This window comes from Chinchilla lanigera, unplaced genomic scaffold (genome assembly GCF_000276665.1).
Source record: "Chinchilla lanigera isolate Chin_1 unplaced genomic scaffold, ChiLan1.0 scaffold00054, whole genome shotgun sequence".
Lineage (NCBI taxonomy): Eukaryota > Metazoa > Chordata > Mammalia > Rodentia > Chinchillidae > Chinchilla > Chinchilla lanigera.
Window position 1 is genome coordinate 11,847,190 of NW_004955455.1, and position 15,335 is coordinate 11,862,524.

General features: G+C 44.3%; 1 protein-coding gene across 7 annotated transcripts in view; it reads left to right on the forward strand.

The window, feature by feature from the left end:
* Cit (citron rho-interacting serine/threonine kinase) overlaps positions 1-15,335 on the forward strand; it is a 166,748-nt gene that overhangs the window by 142,175 nt on the left and 9,238 nt on the right. For all 7 annotated transcript variants that reach the window (XM_005396520.2, XM_005396522.2, XM_005396521.2 and 4 more), the window contains 14 exons: positions 1,100-1,237; positions 1,744-1,924; positions 2,102-2,193; positions 2,777-2,881; positions 3,121-3,290; positions 4,690-4,770; positions 4,929-5,064; positions 7,164-7,303; positions 9,826-9,918; positions 11,410-11,518; positions 11,616-11,744; positions 12,650-12,730; positions 14,512-14,590; positions 14,732-14,911. In XM_005396520.2, the coding sequence (XP_005396577.1) occupies positions 1,100-1,237; positions 1,744-1,924; positions 2,102-2,193; positions 2,777-2,881; positions 3,121-3,290; positions 4,690-4,770; positions 4,929-5,064; positions 7,164-7,303; positions 9,826-9,918; positions 11,410-11,518; positions 11,616-11,744; positions 12,650-12,730; positions 14,512-14,590; positions 14,732-14,911 (1,714 nt within the window). The remainder of the gene's footprint in view (positions 1-1,099; positions 1,238-1,743; positions 1,925-2,101; positions 2,194-2,776; positions 2,882-3,120; positions 3,291-4,689; positions 4,771-4,928; positions 5,065-7,163; positions 7,304-9,825; positions 9,919-11,409; positions 11,519-11,615; positions 11,745-12,649; positions 12,731-14,511; positions 14,591-14,731; positions 14,912-15,335) is intronic.

The window sequence follows — 15,335 nt, forward strand, 5'->3', positions numbered from 1 at the left end:
CCCCCAAACAACCAACCAACCACTGAACTTACTAGTGGGTGCTCTTGATTCTCCCCTCCACCTAAGCTGTGGAAGCTACAGTAATTTGTTTCTTTCCTTTTTTTTTTCTTTTTTGTCTTTTTGAGACAGGGTCTCACTATGCAGTTCAGGTTGGTCTTGAACTCACTTTGTAGCCCAGGCTGGCCCCTAGCATGTAACGATCCTCCTGCCTCAGCCTCCTGAGTGTTAGGATTACAGGGGTGCACCGCCACGCCTGGCTATGTTTCTTTTTGTGGCTGAATAATATTACATTGCATGGGTAGTGCATTTTCCTTATCTATTAATCCACTAGTGGGCACTTGGATTGTTTCTACTTTTTGCTTTCACAAATTATGCTGCTATAGCTGGGCGTGGTGCTTTACATCTGTAATCCTAGCAAACCGGGAAACTGAGGCAGAAGCATCACAAGTTTAAGCCCAGCCTGGACAGCTTCGTCACTTAGAAGAGACCCTATCTCACAAGAAGAAACAAATAAACGACAACAACAATAACAAAATAACTGGGGATGTAGCCAGTGTGAAGGGCCTGGATTCAATCCTCTGTATTATACTTTTGCATGGACATATGTTTTCAATCCTCTTGAGTATTTACCTCTCTGGGTCATTCGATAATTCTGTGTTTAACTTTTTGAGTACTTGCCAGCCTGGGTTCCAAAATGGCGGTACCATTTTGCATTTTCACCAAGAACATATGAAGGTTCTAACTTCTCCATGTCCCCACCACCACTGTGTGGGTTCCACATTTTGGATTCTAAACATCCTGGTGGTTGTATCTCACTCGTGGTTTTAATTTGTGTTTCCTTGATCACTAATGATGTTGAGTATCTTTTTGTGTGCTTATTGTCTAATTATTTATTCTCTCTGGGAAGATAATCTATTCAAATCCTTGACCCATTTTTTAGTTGGGTTTTCTTTTTATTATTAAGTTCTGAGAATGCTTTATATATCCTAGATTCAAATCCCTAATCAGATATGATTTGCAAATGTTTTCTTCTCTCTGTGCATTGTCTTTTCATTTTCCTTTGCAGCAGTTGAGTGATTATTAAAATTTTTTCCTTCAGAATTTAGTCGGCGTCTGAAGGAGCGCATGCACCACAATATTCCTCACCGATTTAATGTAGGACTGAACATGCGAGCCACGAAGTGCGCTGTGTGTCTGGATACCGTGCACTTTGGACGCCAGGCATCCAAATGTCTCGGTAAGAGCAGTGTTCGTGCTTCTGCAGTGGGCGCTTGTGCGCCTCCATGTGAAAAGCCCATCTGATGGAGGAGATGTTTCGCTAATTCCTCATATAATGCATTCGGTTCTGAGCTTTTCATTTCAGTGGGAGGACACTATTTTTCCCCTGCGAAAGCAATGATTTCATTCGTGTCATCAGCTCGTGACTCCAGCTCGATGTACAAAATGCCTCGATCTTTGCTAATTTCCAGCCTCTTTGTGTCAGGCTCTTCTCTCCCCACCTGGCTCCAACTGAAACATGCAAACATCTTTTACACACCCGTTTGTGGGCAGCACGAGTTGAAGCCCGGAAAACTGGATCTAGAACATATAGCTTTCTTTTCTCCTCTCCCAGTAGGACCCTGGCACCTGGGAAAGCTTAGGCGTTACCTGGATGCCTGGGCCGAAGAGGGTGGAGAAGGCCTAGGCTTGGATCGGAGAGGAAGGGAATAGTCTGAGCTCAGGCTGTTCATTGTTCTCCCCTAGAATGTCAGGTGATGTGTCATCCCAAGTGCTCCACCTGCTTGCCAGCCACCTGTGGCCTGCCTGCCGAATATGCCACGCACTTCACTGAGGCCTTTTGCCGTGACAAAATGAACTCCCCAGGTCTCCAGAGCAAGGAACCCAGCAGCAGCCTGCACCTGGAAGGGTGGATGAAGGTGCCCAGGTATTGTTGCGGGTTTGGTTGGGCTCCAGCAGGTGCTGACATGGAGGGCCGCAAGCCACTTCTACTCCTGATGTTTTCTACGCATTGCTTTTTCTAGACTTCCTCTCCCTGCTTCCCCCTTCACCCAGGCTGACACTTCTAAGTACGACCCTTTTTCTTCCCCATCTTTTTTCCCAGGAATAACAAACGAGGACAGCAAGGCTGGGACAGGAAATACATTGTGTTGGAGGGATCAAAAGTCCTCATTTATGACAATGAAGCCAGAGAAGGTAAATTAATAATTCAGGGGGAACTTCACTGCACGTGGTTAACCCAGGTCTCCCAGTGTTGGTGTGAAGGCTTTGTTTTTTGTTTTGTTTTGTTTTGTTTTTCGGACTGCCTCGCGAGCCTTCTCCACTTTCCCATTTTTGAAAATGAAAAGCCAAATGACTTCTCTAAAGGTTATTGGTGCGATACTCACATCTATAGGTCTTCCCCCTGAAGAACCCGCAGGGTGCTGCCCTGAAGATTCCACCTGCTAATACACCTTCAGAGAACTTCCGCCTCAGCCAACTAGCCCATAAATCCGCATCGTCATCAGAAATTTGACTGTGCTACTCATCTGACACACTTTATTTTTTTTTTATCTTCCCTCCTCTGCCTTCTCTGCACACCTTTTTTCCTTCTTTGTTCTTGTGCATTTCTCCTACACGCGTACCCTGTCTCCTTTTCCTCTCTTCCCTTCTTTTCCCTGTTCTTCCCTTCTCTTCTCTCTTCCTCCTCCTTTGGCTCTTCCTCTTCCTCTTTGTCTTCTCCCTTTGTTCTTGTTCCTGTTCTTTTGTTTTTCTTTCTGCCCTTCCTCTTTGCAACAAGCTGGACAGAGACCGGTGGAAGAATTTGAGCTCTGCCTTCCCGACGGGGACGTATCTATTCATGGTGCCGTTGGTGCTTCTGAACTCGCAAACACAGCCAAAGCAGGTGAGGGGACCTGGGGAAGACCAGCTGTGGGTGTGGGCTGGGCGTAGCAAGTTGGGAGAGGCTGGAGCGGACAGGCATGGTTAGCCCTGCCAAGGAGGATAACCATCCCCTGCTCCTCCGTCTTAGCAGTAACTGGGGCTAGCGTGGTTTGGCGGGTTCTCTGATGTCTCAGGGCCATGCCTACCAGGTGGGAACAGGGGAAATCCACACCCAATCCTGTGCTCTCTGAAATCTCCTAGATGTCCCATACATACTGAAGATGGAGTCTCACCCACACACCACCTGCTGGCCGGGGAGAACCCTCTACTTGCTAGCTCCCAGCTTTCCCGACAAACAGCGCTGGGTCACCGCCTTAGAATCAGTTGTTGCAGGTGGGAGAGTTTCTAGGGAAAAGGCAGAAGCCGATGCTGTGAGTATAAACACGGGTGCTGGCGCTTGTTTTTTTTTTGTAGAGTGGGCTCATCTTTGGTAACTGATCTTAGTAAATGTGCTGCTAAAGCGAGTATGAGGATAACTGATCTTAATCATGAGCATCCTATTGGCTATCTTGTTTTCCCTTTAGCTCCCTGTCTGAGGGGCGATGGCTGTAGACAGTGTCAGGACCAGTTTTGGGGCAGTGAAGGCACAAGCTCCAAGGCAGCAACGGGGCATCCCAAGGCTTCCCTTAGGAACCGTGTAGAGTTGGGGAAGCAACACCACCAGCCAACTCTTGGAGCATGATGGAGCCTGGCTGGGGCAATGCAGCAGCCAGTGTGCTCACAAGGAAATCCTCCCATTTACTCAGATGTCTTCCTTTGGTTTGGTGGCTTGAGTTATAAGCACTCTGGCTATAATGTAGCACAAGAGGCTGCCCACTTCCAATTTACTTCAGGAAGGCTTTTCATTACACTCCTGGTTGCTTCTGCAGTATTTGCTCTCCCATAGGCAGGTTTGAAGTCCTACTTATCCTTAAGATGTTAGAAATGTGGGTGTGCCTTGATGGGCGTCACTCCTCCTAGAACATTTCGGGAAGCAAACACAGCTCATTGCTCATCAGCGTTTGTTCTACTGAAGGCTGAACAGCTCTCTTCAGACACTTAGTTCCTGATAAACACTTGCAAGGTTAGCAATTGGAAAATGCTTAACTGTAAGCTTCCGTAGAAGATCTTTGGTCCCTGGATAGGCTTTTGAACTGTTTTATTGCTACATGTATGAACCTTTTACTGAAATCCACATTAATACGTACACAATTGTCCCGAGACTGTATTTCCCACCAGTTTCTGCTTATGTGAGTTCAGGTAAAAAGAATCAGGCTTATTGGCTTTGTTACTGACACTCTTTTGCACTTTCTGCAGCCTGGGTAGGGGATGGAACCTTACATCCGGGTTATTAACACTTCGCAGGTGAAATTTCTGTGTTTGCAGCTAATTTCCTATTGCAGAATAGCTTTTTGTGCCTACAGTACTCAGTTCTGTACCCAAGCTCAGTTAGAACTCTGATGCTGTTCAACAACTGCCCCCGAGAGATCAGTCATGCCCACTTCTTGCCTTTGGAATTCTGATAAAAATACAGTGCAAGAGATTTGGAATGTAGCTTTGTGGTAGGACACTTACCTAGCATATGCAAAGACCTGAATTTAATCTCCAGCGGCAAAATAATAATAGTGATAATAATGATGATAATAATTTTAAAATGGGGACCAGCTAAGAGCGGATGTGTGTTTCTGAACTTAACTTTAAATTTCTCTGTCTCTTTGGATGGTTTGGTTATACACACTTCAGTCTCACTATGTCTTCTTTTTTCTTGTCTTTCCTTTCACATTTGAAAAGAAATTGCTTGGAAACTCCCTGCTGAAACTGGAAGGTGATGACCGGCTAGACATGAACTGCACACTGCCCTTCAGTGACCAGGTAATATTTTCTGGGCACTGTCAGCTGGTAATGTTAATGGGCTCCAGCCTCACACTCAGGAGGGCAGGAGCTGAGTAGGATTTGTTGCTCTTACGCTTTGGGATTGCCTGGTGGGGCAGCTGTACTTACTTTCTGCCTTTGGACTTCTGCCCTCACAGGTGGTGTTGGTGGGCACCGAGGAAGGGCTCTATGCACTGAATGTCTTGAAAAACTCCTTAACCCATGTCCCAGGAATTGGAGCAGTCTTCCAAATTTATATCGTCAAGGACCTGGAGAAACTACTCATGATAGCAGGTGTGAAGCTAAGGACTTAGCCCTTTTCTTTACTTTGAACGGAAACAATGTCAGAACCAAATCTCACCCTTGAGAGGCACAAAGGCAGGGCTTCCTGATAGCAGCTTGGAGCAGCAGTGGCCCTTTTCCTCTGTGTCCCTGTTGGTGCAACTGATGGACTCTCTCCGTTCACACTGGTTCGCTTTGGTGTCCAGTTTAGTATTGTCTGATACCCTCAAAGAAGAACTTAGCATTACGCCAAGTGAGGAATGCTGTATTAGTCAGCTTTTTGCCATTATAATAAAATAACTAATGGAAGAGAGATGTTTATTTAGTCCAAACTGCCCGACTCTGGTTTGAGGCCCATCCTCAGCTATATCACCTCTTGGCATATAGCCTGGTGGGAGCAGGTACAGAAGCAAGCAGGTGATGTCTCCATACAGAAGAGCTCAGTGGTGCCAGGCTTGCTCTTTTTATAACCCCGCTCGAGAGCGCAAGTCTAGAAGAGCTGCCTTCCTAGAACACGCCCCCAGTGACCTAAAGAAGTCCTACTAGGCTTCTCCTCTTAAAGGTTCCCAGCACCTCCCAACATTACTACCTTGGGCACCAAGCCTCCAATGTCATGGACGTTTGAGGAAAGCCCAGACCATGTAAGCCATAGTAGGTGCCAAGCTTCAAAGACTCATTAAAGTCAATCCCTTCTGCTAGTTGCATCAGTACTACTATGGCTGTAACCTTCGGAGAGCTTACCTATTATACATAATCTCTACAAGATTACTACCCAATCTTTCTTAATATCTGTGCATAATCATAGACCCTTCAACTAGATTCACCACTTGCAAACGTCTACACACACACACACACACACACACACACACACACACACACGCACATACACACACACACACCTTTTTATCTGAAGTATTTGAAAGTTTATTGTAAGTTTATTATAGATTTTTTAGCATATCAACCTAAGAACAAGGGCATTCTTTCATGCGACTATGGCACAATTTTTTTCTTTGTTGGCAGTTTTTTTTCTTTTTTTGGTACTGTGTATTGAACCCAGGGCCTTTGCACTGAACTACATCCCCAGGCCTTTTTATTTTATTTATCTTAATTTTTTTGTCCTTTTTTTGAGAGAGAACTTCTATGAACTTCTATGCAGTTCAGGCTGGATTTGAGCTCACTTTGTAGCCCAGGCTGGTCTAGAATGCTTAACGATCCTCCTGCCTCAGCCTCCCAAGTGCTGGAATTACAGGCTTGTGCCACCATGCCTGGCGTATTTTTTATTTTGAAACAGTCTCTCTCTAAATTACCCAGGCTAGGCTTGAGCTTATGATCTTGCTACGTCAGCCTCCCAGTGAGTTGGGATTACAGGTGTATACCACCAATCCCAGCTGTTTTTTTTTTTTTTTTTTTTTAAATGGAAAAACAGTAATATATTGGCTTAATGTTTAAAACATTCATAGTTGGGTCTAGTTTCGGGCATGGCTGAGTGCAGAGAATGAAATGTAGTCAGGAACAGGCCTTTCAGAATCTCTCAGCTCTTTTCCTTCCCTTCCTCCTCCCCGTTTGCTTGCCTCTCTGATTTTATTTTGCAAGCTAGATTCATAGCAAAATTGAGAGAAAGGTACAGAACTTTCCCTCAGACCTCCCTTTATGCACACTTGCACTCTTCTACCAACATGCACATCAGACTGGTACGTTTGTTACTACTGAAGAACCTACTCTAGTGCCTCATTATCACAAAGTCCATTATATTAGGTTTCACTCTTGGTATTCTACATCCTGTGGGTTTTGACAGTGTTTAATGACTTGTACATATTGTATCACATAGAATAGCTTCACAGGGTACAAATTTTATATTCAGAAAACTTACCTGTTGCTATAATACACTGCCCAGCCAGATTTTATCTGTGGCCCTGATATGTTTCTGTACTTACCTCCCTCCCCCAAAATTCATGATACAACCTGAGATAGGGATGTGTGGAAAACACTTTATCCCCTGACCTTGTGTGGCTTTACTTCATGGCCAGACCTGGAAACCTCCCCCCAGCACCCGTCCCACAGTCTTTACTCTCTGGTTTTGGACTGACAAGAGCCTGCCCTTTCTCCCTCAGGAGAAGAGCGGGCCCTGTGTCTGGTAGATGTGAAGAAAGTGAAGCAGTCTCTGGCACAGTCGCACCTTCCTGCCCAGCCAGACATCTCACCTAACGTTTTCGAAGCTGTCAAGGGCTGCCACCTGTTCGGTGCTGGCAAGGTGAGCGCTCCTTAGGCCTCCAGTGGTGGATGTTCTTCACATCGGCACCGTCCTTCTGCCCCCAGACCTTATTGATTTGAATTTGAAAATTGTGTATCTTCAGATAGGGTTGGATTTTTCTTGCTTTCTTTAGGCACATGAAATAATGGGAGTAGTCCTGAAATTTGCATAGGCTGTGAATCTGAAGGAGATTTCTTAAAGAAAAATGTGGGTGCAGTTAATGAGACTAAAAGGATGATCCATAGTTTTTAAAAGTATGTGTGTGTGTGTATCGGGAGTCTTCAAAAGAATTCTAATCTGGAACTCCATGTCTGAAGTAGATGAAGGGACATTTTACTACTACAATCTCGCATTCTAATTTATGACATTCAGACAGTCATCCCTCAGTATCAACAGAGGATTGGTTCCATGATCATCTGGACATGCCAAAATCCACGGATGTTCAGGTCCTTTGTGCTGTGTAGAAGGCGTGGTATTTGCATGTAACCTATGTGCATTTTCCCATATTTAAGAAATCATCTCTAGATTACTTTTAATACCTAATACCATATAAATCCTATGTAAGTAATTGTTATACTACATGGTTTAGTGAAAGATAACAAGAAAAAGAGGTCTGTACATGTCTAATATCGATGCAGTTTTTTTCCTGAATATTTTCAATCTATGCTGATTGAATCTGCAGATCCAGAACCTATGGATGCAGAGGGCCAACTGTATAGCATAAAGCCAGTTCACCAGAGCCCAAGTTAATGCTCCTGTAATCTCCAGCAAATAGAAATTTGGCCCATAAATATACTATTTGGTTCTTTGTTTAAGCTTTTTTTTTCATTAAAAGAGTTAAGAAAGTGCATGGGTATTTGCACATATACATGCACAACTCTATAATAAAGTCTAAATTAAGCATTTGTAGAGCTCCTGGGCGTACTGGAGTCCTGCTTTTGGAAATTACTGCCTCTCGTTCCTCTGAGCCCAGCTCATGTGAATACTCCTGTACATTTACTGAGAACCTCCTATGAACTTGACCAAACTCCCAGAGAAATTTGTTCTAAACCTGCAGGATAGTTCAAGGAGAACCCCTCTCATCCCTAATATGCTGTGTCTTTTATTTCAATGCTATTAATCTTTAAAAGGAGCAGCTGTGGGCTTTACTGATTGTCCCTAGGTTAGCATTATTTTGTGATTAGACATGCTTTTTCTAGTTTATTTTTTAGGCAGTTTTTCTAACACAGCCTCTTTAAGGCTATGCATTTACCTCAAACTATTATTTTAATTGGACCCTGTAAATTTTGTTTCCAGCTGAAATGTATTTGTTTATTTTTATTTATTACATTTATTGGTACATTTTAGATGTACGTAATGATCACATTCATTATAGAGAATTTGTGCCTATACGTGACATAACTTGAGTCTTTTTTTTCCCATTCTCCTACCTACCCTTCAACCTCTCTTCCCCTCCTTGTTTATAAAAGCTTTGTTTCCAGTTTTTCCCTTCTTTTCTCACTTTTTCTTTTTCCTTTCATCCCCCTCCCCCCACAATTTCCTTCCCATTTGAACATTTTCTTCCTATTTCACAGTGGACCTTGTAAATTTTGGTGTAGAAACTCTATATTGTCATTCCACGTGTTAAAAATTTGTCCTGTGAGTGATTGATCAGGCATGTGCATTGTCGTTTCTGAAAATTAACTTTGTAAAATTAGAGATTATTTTTATTACATACTTTAACAAGTATGGAACACACGTGTAAATCATAAAGCACAATAATGTAATAAACATCCACAAACCCACTACTCAGCTCCAGAAAGAACATTGCTAACCATTTCCATTTTCCCACCTGTTTCCTCCTTCCCTTCCTCCTCTCCAACTGCACAACATTCATTTCAGGACAGATTTGAGCAATGAGCCCTTTTTTCTTTGCTTTGTAAATGACAAAGGTCTGGTTCTGGGAGGTGAGAGAAGAGGGATTCAACTGTTGTAGAAAAAAGGAGTTTTGTAGAACTCTGTATGTACAGGTCTTAGCTATGAACTGTTCCCTGGGCTGAAATGTTCTCTTAAGTTACTATAGCAATTTCTCTTACCTTTCCTCTTCTTTCCCTCATCCTGCCCTGTCCCCTTCCCCTCAGCTTGAGGTTGCCAAAAGGATTTTTCCCCAGCCAAAGGTGCATACACACAAAATACGTCTGGAGTCAGGTGGATCCCCGATTCCTTCTCCTGATCCCAGCTAAAGCAGTGGTTCTCAACCGGGGCAATTCTGCCCTCCAGGGCACAGTTGGTAAAGTCTAGAGACATTTTCATTGTCATACCTGGAGGATGCATTAGGTACCTAGTGGGCAAGGCCTTGATGCTGCTCGTCATCCTGTAAGGCAGAGGACCTTACCCCCTACCCCCTACTGCAGAGTGATGTGGTCCAAACTGTTGGCAAGACAGAGGTTGTGAGACTCTGCTTTAAACTGACCCTCTTTTCTGAGCTTTGCTGCAGAGTCAATATTCATGTGACTTTCTTTCTTTCTCCGGTGGCCTTCGAGATTGAGAACAGCCTCTGCATCTGTGCAGCCATGCCCAGCAAAGTCGTCATCCTTCGCTACAACGAAAACCTCGGCAAGTATTGCATTCGGAAGGTAAGTTGGGGCCCCGCCGGCCTGCTCTCCTGGGAAGCCAGTGTAAACAGTGTGCTATTTTGGGCAGCAGCATGTGTCTTGTCCCTTCTGCTTGGCCATCTTTTACCATGACGTGGTGACATGGTGACACCACGACTTCCCCAGAGAGTGAGACCTTTCTTTCCTGGAAGAGCCCAGAGCCTCTGGCAGCTGCAGTTTCCCCTCTTGCTTTTCTTCTGCTTGGAAACTTCCTCCTCTCCTGGCCCAGCGAGTTCAGCCTTTTGTTAAGGCAGAGAGCCAGCCGATGGAGGAGATATTTCTTCTGAGCCAGCAGCAAAAGGAAGGTGCTTTTTCTGAGAAGGAAGCGGTCCTGGGTAATACTTGCCAGAATCTTTCTGGGAGTCTAGACTAGGTTTCTGCTAGCAAGGGACAAACCAGCCCTGGATCTGTACTGATTTGTGATTAGGGCACTGGTTCTCCCGGGCACAGAGTGTATAGTGATGATGGCTGCCGTTGGGCCACTTAAATTTGCCTCACTTCTGCACAAGGTGTTTGCTGCCCCAGACTAAGGATGCTCTGCCACCATATGCCTGGTTTATTTCAGGTGCTTTTAGGTTAGTCCCAACAGGAAGGGAGGTGTAAGTAGCTAACATATAGGGATCATCACTTGCTAGAGAAACAGTTTCATTCTGGCAGGATGTTGTTAGTTGAGTGCCCACAGGTCCCAGGGACCGAGCTGGCTATTCTACACTTTTTACAACAGTTTCCCAATTTCCAGGCAGCACAGTTAGGGTTAGGAGAGAACCTAAGGTGCAAAGTTGGGACCAAAACCCAAGTTTGATTTTCCCTACTGCTTCACTGTATCATGCTATCTCAAAGTTTCCTCATACTTACTGGGCCATCCGTAATTATTCAGTGATAGGAATGATGCTGCTTAAAGCTTGAACTGTTAGCTTCTGGGAAATTCCCAGAAGTCATTGCTTCTTTATGCTCTGTGGCCGCCATTTGTAATAAGCATGTCTTGGCTCTCTTGATAGTGTTAGAATTGGCCTATAAACAAGTATAAGTAATTAGGAAGCAGATAATTAAGTTGGGATTGCAATGATACTGAAGGTGATGACTGTATAGGTAATAGAGGTTCAGATTAGGAATTTAACGGAGGAAAGGAAGTAAAACCATGTGTCCTGACTGCTTCTGTTAATAATCTTTTTCCAGCTTTTTTTTCTGATAAGAGTATAAGTTCTACCTTTTCACTGAAATGATATTTCTGAGCCATTTTGGCTACAGCTTGACTTTGTTTTCTAAGGAAGCCTGGGTTTCCCAGAGCAACGGGAAGAGGTAGAAAACGGGTCACTACGAGAAGCACAAGAGTGGGCTTGTATGACATGTGAGCAAGTCTGCTGGTGACCTTCTGTGAGGCTTGCTTGGATGCTTAAGGGAGAAACAGAATAGTAGTGGAAACAGAGCTGTCCTGTGTCATCTCTCATGACCTCCTTTGCCCTTTTGTCTCAGGAGATAGAGACCTCAGAGCCCTGCAGCTGTATCCACTTTACCAATTACAGTATCCTCATTGGAACCAACAAATTCTACGAAATCGACATGAAGCAGTACACCCTGGAGGGTAGGGCCAGTGTCTCCTTCCCCACCCCATGCGTGGCTCAGGCCTTTTAGAGACTTGGAAATCATTCTGAAGCCCCATTTCTCGCCTGCCTTTCCAGAATTCCTAGACAAGAATGACCACTCCTTGGCACCTGCTGTGTTTGCCTCCTCGTCCAACAGCTTTCCTGTCTCAATCGTTCAGGTGAACGGCTCAGGGCAGCGAGAGGAGTACCTGCTGTGCTTCCACGGTGGGTCACTACAGCTGCCTGCCGCCCTTTCCGCCAGGAAGCCCAGCCTGGGTCTGTTGGGGTTGGGGATGAGCAGCAGGGCTTTTGGGTAGGGCGGGTCTTGGCACAGGTACGGAGAGCATGGAGTCAGCACCCCCGAGACCCTCAGGGGTTCCTTTCACCCAGTCAGAGCCCTAACTTGGCCCAACTCCATCACATTCTCTCCAAAAATCAACCAGTACTTCCTTCTTTTTTTCTTTTTAATTTTTTTTTATTTGAAAGAGAATAATAATAACAACAAAAGAACAACAGCAAAATACCAACAACATAGACAAAAACAAAACAAAGCAAAAACAATAAAAATGATACAGGGTTTCAGAACAAAATGATAGGAATTAACAGTGGCTGTCATAGTACATATTGTTATCTTCAGCAGAGTTGCCCAGATTACCAGATGTAAGAATGCAAGATTGATCAAACCACCAAAGAGAATAAAAAATAAAAACAAAACTTCTTAATCCTTGCTCTTTCCCCTTCCTCTCTCTCTCTCACTCTCTCTCTCTCTCACCTTTCTTTCTTTGGTCCTTCCGTCTTTTTCTTATGATACTTTATTTCCTTTAAAAAAAAATTATTTTTTAAACCTCTGAATTTTTCCATCTCTCCCTTCTTTCTTCCTCGCTTCTTACTCTTTCCCTTGAATCCTCTTTCTTTAAAAAAAAGTGTGATAAATTTAAAACTTTAAAACTAAACTTTTTATTTTTAATCGAACTGGGATTGGTTCCGCAGAGGTCCTCTGGTTTCAGCAATCTGGCCACCTCTGGCTAGATGTCCCCTGGGCTCCATTCTCTGTTCTTCCAGTCACAGTACGTGTCACTGATGTCCCCCACCGCTGGTGCTAATGCCCCTTTGCTCTTGACACCTTGCAGAATTTGGGGTATTCGTGGATTCTTACGGAAGACGTAGCCGCACAGATGATCTCAAGTGGAGTCGCTTGCCTTTGGCCTTCGGTACGTGATGCACAGTGTGGGGTTCCTCTGTTGCCCGCAGATGGTGTCCTGGGAAAGAATTACAGGTGGGATTCTTCTTGGCTTAAGCCCTGTGTTTGTGGATTCCATTAGATGCCAAGCACCATACGCAATGGTCACCTACATAAATGTCCACAGGTGGAAGATTCTGAGGCTTCCTGAAGATCTGCATAAGCTAGATCAGTGAGCCCACAGTTCAGCTTTCTGAAATGTGTCTGAAGTGCCCATGATAAAAAGGAGACCATTCCCTATGGATGTATTTAAGTCATTTCCAAAGGTGGCATTGTATCCCATGGCATAGCTGAACATGAGATTAATTTAACCAGTTAGTTCTAATCAGGTGCAATAATTAGGTCATGCCTGTTTTTGTTAAGCGTAAATAGCACCAGAGCACATCCTTGTACTGACTTTGTGCACTTGTCAAACAGTAGCCCCTGATCATAAGTTTCTAAATGTGGTGCTTCTGGGTGAAAGAGTTAGCACACACATGCATACACATATGTACACATCTATGTGTATGAATGTTCTGAAATGTAGTGTGGCTGAAATACCCCTCAAGGCTATTTTAATTATCTACTGCTACATAATAAGCCATTTCCCCAGTGTAGAGACTTGAAACAATAGGCTACCATTGCTCACGATGCTGCTGCTTGGCTGGGCAGTTCTGCTGTGTGTGGTGTCAGCAGGGGCCCAGGGGCCGCTAGAAGTCCGAACAGCCTTGGAAACACAGGCAGCTGGCAGTTAGTGCTGGGCATCGGTTGGAGCTCAGCTGATGAGGACGAGGACTGAGACACGTGACTGGGAGCCTGATGGCAAAACAGTGGTTTGCACAAGGGATAATAGTGCTAATTACCTTCTCCCTTTGAGGCAGGACACAGAGATCATCATACCTTCTCCAGTTTCTGTGACACTGATAACAGATACGGAGTGTTAAGAACAGAAAGTATCTAATTACGCACTCAGTTTTTGTTGTTGTTGATGTTCGTTTGTTTTTGTTTGGTATTAGAGACTGCGCTCAGGACCTTTGTATTGAGTTACATTGCTTGCTCTTTAAAAACAATTTTTATTTAGAGAAAGGCTCTCGCTAAATTTGAGCCCAGACTGGGCTCAGACTTGTGATCCTCTTGCCTCAGCCTCCCAGTGTGCTGGAATTACAGCTCTGCACTACTACATATGTATATAATGTTTAAATAGGTATATAAGGAAAATTCTCATTCATATTTCCTATCTCCTTCATTTTCTACTACAACTCCCCAAAGGAAAAAACCTTTTTCTTATTTTTCCAGTTCTTTATGCAAATATAAGCATATAAAAACGTATATTCTTATTTCCACCTTTTTTGGGTTGTTTTTGTAGGACATGCCAGGCAAATGCTGTACCACTGAACAGCATTCCCAGGGCCCCTCCACCTTTTCTTTTAAATCAGTGAGGTAGCACATTTTACACATTATTCTAAACTTCACTTTATATTCGTACTGAGAAATACACTTTGAGTATTTTTCATAGTGGTACATAAAGAGCTTCATAATGCACTTTTATCGCTGTGCAGAATTCTATAAGCTTATCATATCCATTCGGGTTGGTCCCATTTTCTGCTTTAACAAACAACATGGCAGTGAATAAACATGATCGTGCAAGATTAAGCTGATGCCTGGAGGTAACTGGGGGATTGCTGGGTCATAGGATGCCTTGCAGCCAGGTTTTGATTTTCCCTCTTTCAACCCTTCTTTGCCCCATACCCTTCCTCCATGGGGACCATACAGCCTACAGAGAACCCTATCTGTTTGTGACCCACTTCAACTCACTTGAAGTCATTGAGATCCAGGCCCGTTCCTCACTAGGGTAAGCTGTGTCCACCGTCTGTGCTTTGATGTCTCCAGCTGTTGGGACAGTGTCTTGGGGTGGGGCGTGTGTTTCTCCCTACCCTGCCTAGCAAGGGAGGTAAGTTGCAATGAATATAAACTCTTGTCTGGAATTCTGCAGGACCCCTGCCCGAGCCTATTTGGAAATCCCAAACCCGCGCTACCTGGGCCCAGCAATTTCTTCGGGAGCAATTTACCTGGCCTCCTCATACCAGGATAAATTAAGGGTCATTTGCTGCAAAGGAAACCTTGTGAAGGAGACCGGCACTGAGCACCACCGGGTCCCCTCCACCTCCCGCAGGTACCAAACCTTCCCCCTTCTTCCTTCCAGCAGGGGGCAGAATGCTATAGTGCAAAGCAGAGGGAAATCTTGCTAAGCTGGTTGAAAATTTCTCAATCTTTACCTTGTCCTCAAGCGCAAAGCACTTATTTCTTTGAGATCTGTGACCTTGAAATGGCATTAGACCTTTAGAAGCATAAGGAAAATGGTAAGAGGCTCTCTTAAAAGATGTAAGGGACCTGTTCTGTCTTCTTTGGTAGGTATTTTCAGCAGCATTGTTAAGAATAGAGCATAAATTATGTTTCATAGTTTAGCAAATACTTTGCTATGTTAGTTGTTGGGCCTGTGGGAAGAGGTACAGTGGTGAATAAGCCCAGATGCAGCTGACCGCTGGATGAGAGAGAGACAGATGCCATCAGGTATGCCACCTCTGATGGGGTAGTTT